At 45.0% G+C, this 7,504-nt stretch overlaps 1 protein-coding gene across 2 annotated transcripts in view; it reads right to left on the bottom strand.

Annotated features, from left to right (window-relative positions):
• Lemd1 (LEM domain containing 1) overlaps positions 1-7,504 on the bottom strand; it is a 62,556-nt gene that overhangs the window by 24,458 nt on the left and 30,594 nt on the right. Inside the window, exons 1-3 of one of the 2 annotated variants that reach the window (XM_028764746.1) lie at positions 4,062-4,119; positions 2,294-2,413; positions 1,635-1,760 (exon numbers count right to left, since the gene is read on the bottom strand). In XM_028764746.1, the coding sequence (XP_028620579.1) occupies positions 1,635-1,760; positions 2,294-2,375 (208 nt within the window). In that variant the 5' untranslated portion in view covers positions 2,376-2,413; positions 4,062-4,119. Of the gene's footprint in view, positions 1-1,634; positions 1,761-2,293; positions 2,414-4,061; positions 4,120-7,504 lie in introns of those variants that run through there. The other variant, XM_028764747.1, reaches the window with a different exon arrangement.

The raw sequence follows: 7,504 nt of genomic DNA, 5'->3' as shown, positions 1-7,504 counted from the left end.
GGGAGTACTCTGTGCTGGTGTGCATTCAGGCTAGATGCTCATGGAGGCACTTTATTTTGCTTTTGATGTTTTGAAGCAAGGTTTCACTACATATTCAAGTTCAACCTCCCAGCTGAGGCCCTCCTGTCTCCGCCTCCCCAGGGATGAGACTGTAGACACACTCCACCACAGCAGGCTATTTGCCATCTGAGAAGATTAAGAAGAGGTTGCCGACCAGGTGTGCTGACACACAATCAAAATTTCATCACTAGTGAGGCCAAGGCAGGAGGATCACTGCAAGTCCAAGGTTACCTGTATACTGTCCTACCTACCCACCAGTGGGGTCTATCCCTAGATCCTGCTGTCCTTTCCAAATGAGCTTACTATGCCAGTTGGGGGAAATCTCTGTGTCCTTTCAATATCTAGATTTTTTTCTATACCATTTGGACTGTTTAATTCTACTGTTAATAAGTATTGTAAACTGTCCTTTTGTATAGATCCCACATGGTCCAAAATACAATGTTCATCAAGTACAGGCTATGAGGTAGGAGGCACGGGTTCAAGAGGCAGTCAGTCCTTAGTTCAGGACTTAGTTTTGTAACTATTTGTATGTATGCACATGTGTGTGCATGTGTGTGTGCACATGCATGCACATGTGTGTATGTGTGTGTGTGTACATGTACCTGTGTGCCCAGCTAGTCCTCAGGGCCTTGAACACACTACATTGAAGTACACCTCCAGCCCTGCCTGTCCTGCTCTTTGCCCTCAAACATACACTGAATTCCTGCCCCGTGATATTGAAGATGGGTGTTCCGGCTCATCGTGGCACATCCCAATATATGTTCATCTTCTAGAGCCACGCCCCAGTGATGTGATTTTGGGTTAGTCACTCTTGCTGTCTGACTTCAGCTAAGTGTTGTGAGGTTCAAGGGCTTGGTTCGCATCCTGTCCAGAAGACATGGTAGCCCACATTAAGTGTTGTTTCCCTGGGCTCACAGGGGACTCCCAAGAAAGGTTTGTGGGATATATTGTGGGGATCTCCAAGGCCATCCTCAAACAGCTCTGGGGACAGAGACAACTGCAGGTGTACAATGTATGCTGCTTTATGCAGTGTGCTTGCTGGGGCCAAGGCCGCGGTAAGCAAAGTCAAAGTATCCCAGGGACCATCACTTCCCACCCACATACTCGTCTCTAAAGCTGCTATCAGCAGTTTATGTGTGAGAAGTTCAGAGAAGTACAAGCTGGTACATCCTTCTTTCTGGGCATGAAATCACCTAATGCAAAGAAAGTCATAGTGAAATGTATCCATTTGAGGCAAAGCACGGCTTGGGACCTCACGGAAGGCTGGAACCTCGACTCTAGAAGCTAATCTTAAGGACTTCGAATACATGACCTGACTCTGGTTCAGGTAAAGGATGTGCGTGCTGGCCAGTCCTTCCCCCAACATCCCACCCATCCATGTCTTCAGTGTGAGTACAGGCTTCGCCGTACAGATGATCTTGCAGCCTAGGGGCTTATTTTGTAGGCTCTGTGAGCAGAGGCCGCATGGCTATTTCACAGGTCAGCATGCACATCATTTATAGTGTGTAAGTCATGCCGGACAGGATATTAATAAACCTGAAGCCACCAGCTGGCAGCACCACAGACAACAGTACCTTCACTGTCCTCGCTGCTGTCCTCAGAGCCGTGCAGCCTTCTGAGTCTGTTCATGACAGGTGGTTCACAGGGAGGTGAGGCCAGCAATTGCACTAGCTTCTTTTCATACATCTTTCTGGTGGAAGCTGAGAAACAACATAGAGAATTAAACTGTTCTGTGTTGTATATACAGGTTTCGAGCTATTTTACAACCCAGACCTTTCTTCTAGGATCTTACATTATTGGCTAAGTACGGCTCTTAACAATGAGGCAGACCCCAAAGCCGCTCAAGTTACTCTTACCGATGCACAAACAGGTAATATCTGCAGATTATCAATAACCAGGTACTGGGTCCCTCTGAGAGCAACTGGGACAAAGTTGTCTATGAGGGATAGAGACAATGAAATCGAGGGCACATATAAAAACCCAAGAGGGCTAATATGAAAAAAAAATGGACTTTTAGCATCAAGAAATAAAAACTAAAATCAACCCCTCCTCCTCCCTGACCTTGTATTTCCTGTCTGTAAGGACCTAGACTGTCTGCTACCTCTTCCCTGCATATGGCTGCTTCCTCTCTATTTTCTGCATATGTTCCTGCTATTTTTCTGCTTTAAACTTCAGAAGTAGTTCGTAAGCAGCAAATGAATCCCCTTGCCCCCAGTAGTAACTGCAGACATACGTAGTATGGGGCCAGGTGTGAACCCAAGCGTCTTAAGATGCTTGTCCAATTCATAGTCACTCAGACACTTCACATCCACCATGGTGATCGAAATGTGGCCTCTTCTCTGACACTGGATTCCTTGAGGCAGGAAAATATGAAATCCATTAAGATAACTTCACAAATAAACACTACAGCTAGGTTCACAACTGCATCCCCCTGCCGACCCGCAGGGCTAAGGCACTCACTGCCCCCTTCTGCTGTCTGTCAGAGTCTCCTGCTGGTAGCCTTGGTGAACAACTTGACAAGCTTCCACTCTATCTCAGGTTCTTGAGGATCAGTGACTTCTAACTTTTCTGCTGATATTAAGGTAAGAAAACCTACCTGGATAGAACGAGCAGCTCTACTCAGGACTCAAGTGCCCCAAAGAGAAACTGTTAATTAAATATGAACGAGGCGAGCGAGATTTGTTTTCAGTGAGCTAGAAGAGTTATTTATCAGCCAGGCAGTGGTGGCGCACACCTTTGATCCCAGCATGTGGGAGGCAGAGGCAGGTGGATCTCTGAGTTTGAGGCCAGCCTGGTCTACAGAGTGAGTTCCAGGACAGCCAGGACTACACAGAGAAATCCTGTCTCAAAAACAAAACAAACAAACAAACAAAAAAAAACAGTTATTTATCGCTGCCCTTTTATTGAGGCTACCCGGGGCTTAGAGCAGTCTGGGATTACAAGCTGTAGCCAGTTTTCACGCGTGCACTGAGCACAATGAGATGCAAGTTTTTAAAGGATTTAAAATTTTCCAATTACAAGTATTTTGTGCATGTGTGCATATGCACACATGTAGATGGTTGGGTACCACAGGGCACGCATGGAGGTCATCGGACAACTTGTGGAATCAGTTTTCTCCCTTCACCGTGTGGATGAACAGGCAAGGACGTTTACTGACTGAGCTATGTTGTCACGGTGGCTTTCAATCAGCCACTAAAAAACAGTGCGGTTGGTGAACTAGCATTTGGAAAAAGCCAACACTTAATTCTTAACACAGACTGAGTCACATAGGTTTGTGACGCCTTCGTCTGTCTAAATCTGTGTAGCCTCAACTCAATTATCCCCTTTATCTCTTGATTCCTACCCCCAAAACTGACCCCATCACCCATTTAATAAAGTTGGGAGAGAGGCAGGATCATTCATTCACAGAGCCTTTGTGAAGGCTTTGCCATATAGAACTTGTTTATTGTACCCCGTTTCTAACAGGTTTCAAGGAATTTTAATATTGCAATGAAAACAAGCTAAGCGCTCGGCACAGGAAGATCGGGCCCCATTTGAATGACTTTATTGGTGTTCGATCAATGTCCAATTAGAAAGCACATCATAAACAAGCTGGAAAAAAACAGGAATTGTGACCTAGGACAGAGCGCTCAGGAACACTCAATTGGGCAATTTTGTGCTTCTTTTCACAAACATAGTCTTGGTTAACATTAACTTCCTCCTCCTTCTCTGTGTGCTTGGGAGCTGGACGAACCGTTCCAGAAAACAGAAGTCTAACCCTGGAAAGGTAAAAGGCTCAGCAGCTCAGATTTTATTTTTTTCTGTACTGGAGGCACACTTAGGCAGATCCGGCCAACATTGGTTCCAGAGAACAGCTGTCTGTTGTTTCCCTTGCTTCCCAAAAATAACCTTCCAAAGAGCTCTCATCAATTTCAAGTGACATTAGACAGTTGCCTAGAGGGAACATACATATGGAAGACAAATATTCAAATGGAATCCAACTGGATGATTAGCCCACTCACCCCTTCACATGGTTGTCTGAAGTCTATGCAATTAGTCCGGTTACTTTAGCTGGGTGAGCCTCACCCAAGGGTTACCAGGAACAACTGCCCCTTCTTTGCCTGTTAGATATTATGGTAATCATAATACTGACAGTGTGACATCAGCACTAGATACTCACCCCAGCAACCCTGATGAGAAAATCAGGGCGGGTTTAAGCTAAACTCAAACAGAAGGAGGCTCTGGCCAGTTTCAGAGGTGGAGTGCCAGGGAGAAACTGTGAAGAGGCTACAAGGTATCATTGAACACAGAGAGCAAGGAACTGTGGGTGACTAAATGATGCCAAGAAATGGAGAGGAGAAAAGAGATGGCAAGCAAATGCCAGCATCCAAGCCACCAACCAGGACCCACAGGGAAACCGGAAGTGGAAGAGACTTGGAGCCACATGAAGGATTTTTCCATTAAGAAAATAAGAATCATGCCAGGTAGTGGTGGCAGAACATTTCTTTAATCCCTGAGGCAAAGGCAGGCAGATCTTTGTGAGTTTGAGGCCAGCCTGGTCTACAGAGCGAGTTCCAGGACAACCAAGGCTACAGACAGAAACCCTGTTCCAAAAACTAAAATAATAAATTAAATAAATAAATAAATAAATAAATAAATAAAAACAGGCTGGAGAGATGGCCCAGAGATAAAGAGCACTGGTCGATCTTCCAGCGGTCCTGAGTTCAAGTCCCAGCAACCACAGGGTGGCTCACAACCTTCTATAAATGACATCTGGTGTTCTCTTCTGGCCTGCAGGTGTACATGCAGGCAGAATGCTGTATACATAATAATCTTTTTTAAAGAAAATAAAAAACAAAGATGAGGGGCTGAAGAGATGGCTCAGCGATTAAGAACACTGACTGTTCTTCCAAAAGTCCTGAGTTCAATTCCCAACAATCAAATGGTGACTCACAAACATCTGTAATGGGATCCGATGTCCTCTTGTGTATATCTGAAGGCAGCTACAACGTACTCATATACATAAAATAAATAATTTAAAAAGAAACCCAAAAACACAATGAAACAAAACAGAAAGAAAAGAAGAATCAGGGACTGGCAACAGGGCTCAGCAGCTAGGTCAGTGGGTAAAGACATTTGCCACTAAACCCGAAGACTTGAGTTCCATTCCTGGGGCTCACATGGTGGAAAGAACCAACGCTTGAAAGTTGCCGGTCCTCCAGCCTCCACACCCTCGCTGTGGCACACAAGTGTCCACACATACCACATATACATATACAATAAAAAGAAGACTCAGGATGAAGGGCACATCCCGACTGTACAGAAGTCTCATGGCTTGGGCCTCTTTAAAACATGGTCACATCTCATTCCATTCTCTGGATACACTGAGACATATATCATTACATTGCAAAACGCAGATCTTATTGTTGCTTTATTTTAAGGATATATCTGTCATACTAGTAGCTGGAGCCTTTCAAGAAAAACTGCTGTGATTTTCAAAACAATTATGCAAGACAAAATGTAACTGTGAGGAAACACAGTGTGTTCATTAAACAGCAGGGGAAGGGGAGCGTCTGAAAGGCTTTAAAGGGACTCCGCCTGCCTGGAGTCCAAGACCAGCTCCATCCCTTACCGTCTGCAGGTGACCAAGTCCCTCTTTATCTGCAGTGGCAATGGAAGCAGGAAATGTCTTTATGCAGCTGACAAGAGGCACCGACTTAAAACACGCGAAGTACTTGGCACCTAGTAAATCCTATACATTTTCATTATTCTAATTATTTATGCACCCTGGCCTCAGAGTTTCAACATCTCCTCTCCCCCTAGCCCCCAGAAGCTCCATCCCATTTAGACTCCCTGTGTAACCCTGTAACGACAGCCTTTTCCAGGCCCTGGGAAAGAGTGGAGATCTTGTAGTAGTGGATGGCTAGGGAGGCTGCCCGAGGGCTCCCAGATTGTGACTCCAAAGTTTTGAATAGAGCACCAGTTTCCAAACATATGATGTGATCATTTCTCAACATCCAAACACTGGATTCACCAGACAAAGGCTTGGAAAATTGACACATTTGTTTCAATCAAAGCAAAGAAATGGTAGGCTTGCCTTATTAGGATGCGGAAGCGTTTTGTTTACATGGCCCAGAATCGCTTTCAACAAAAATCAGCCAGCAGGTGGAATCGCTTCCATTTTAAACAGTGAGGATCTTGGGATGAGACAGGCATGGTTTTTGCGTTTGTTTGTTTGCTTGCTTGCTTGCTTGCTTGCTTGCTTGCTTTTCTTGATCAAACCCCTGGCATTTGAAACCGGTGGGGTTAAAAAAGGATCAACTAGCTCGCCTATGCCAGCATGTGTGGGTTGAGCTTCCTACTCTGTCTTCAGACAGTGGTGTCTGAAGCTCTCCTCCCCGAGCTCCCCTCATGCATATGCATGGAGCCATTGTCAGCATTGTTCCTGTGTGAGGATTCCTGTGTGAAATCCTGAAAGATTCGGCGTCAGTGTGCACAGCCTTTCTGTCAGCCTTATCTGTGTGGTCCTGGGCTTTGGCTTGGTTTTGTTTCTATTCTCCCCATAGTCGAGAAGGCATTCCATCCCATTCTTGAGGCAGGTTTAATTGCCAATCGACTAGGTATTCAATATGATAAGGTATCTAAATCCTGAGAGTTTCCTCCTTTCATTAAAATGTAGATCCAATTTCTCTTCCCTTAATGCCACATGCCGTTATTAAACCAAAATAATGGAAATAGTAAAAGCCAGATGTCACTTCAGTCTCAGATTTGATATGGGCACAATTTCCTCTCCTCAAGCTTAATCTGCCAGTTATTTACTAACCCCATCCTTCGGAAGAATATACAATTTAAATGTAAATGCAATTTACATAAAGGAGCAGATAGTAGTTTTGCAGTTTCAATTGCCAGTAACCATTTGCAAAGGGAAAATCAGCCAAAGCAAAGACCAGCAGCTGTCAGCCTCAGGCCAGCCATTCACCATCTCTGCTCTGCTCCTGAAGGCACCTGCCCCAGCGCCTCAGCTACCAGGCAAAGGGGTTACCACAGCCACCTCAGGCATTCCAAGCTGAATGCACCCCTCCTCCAGGGAGGCTGGGTGAGCTTGGGGTTCAATGAGCAAAGCCTGTTGCCATCACCTTTGAAAGCCAGAACTGAAGAATTCCTCTCAACAATTATCTACCATTTCTTACAGTGGAGCTGGCATGATGCTTGCCTTAAATCAGGGCAAAGAGGCTTTAAAAAAAAAAAAAGTGAGGGTATCATTGAAGAGCTCTGCGTCTCTCTCTTTTTTTTTTTTTTTTTTTTTTTTTTTTATTTATTTTTGGATTTTTTGAGACAAGATTTCTCTGTGTAGCCCTGGCTGTCCTGGAACTCACTCTGTAGACCAGGCTGTCCTGGAACTCAGAAATCCGCCTGTTTCTGCCTCCCAAGTGCTGGGATTAAAGGCGTGCGCCACCACCGCCCA

Source organism: Grammomys surdaster, unplaced genomic scaffold (genome assembly GCF_004785775.1).
Source record: "Grammomys surdaster isolate TR1022 unplaced genomic scaffold, NIH_TR_1.0 145, whole genome shotgun sequence".
In the NCBI taxonomy this organism is placed as follows: domain Eukaryota; kingdom Metazoa; phylum Chordata; class Mammalia; order Rodentia; family Muridae; genus Grammomys; species Grammomys surdaster.
Note: the sequence above shows the minus strand (reverse complement) of the source record. Positions and strands in the feature narration are given on the sequence as shown.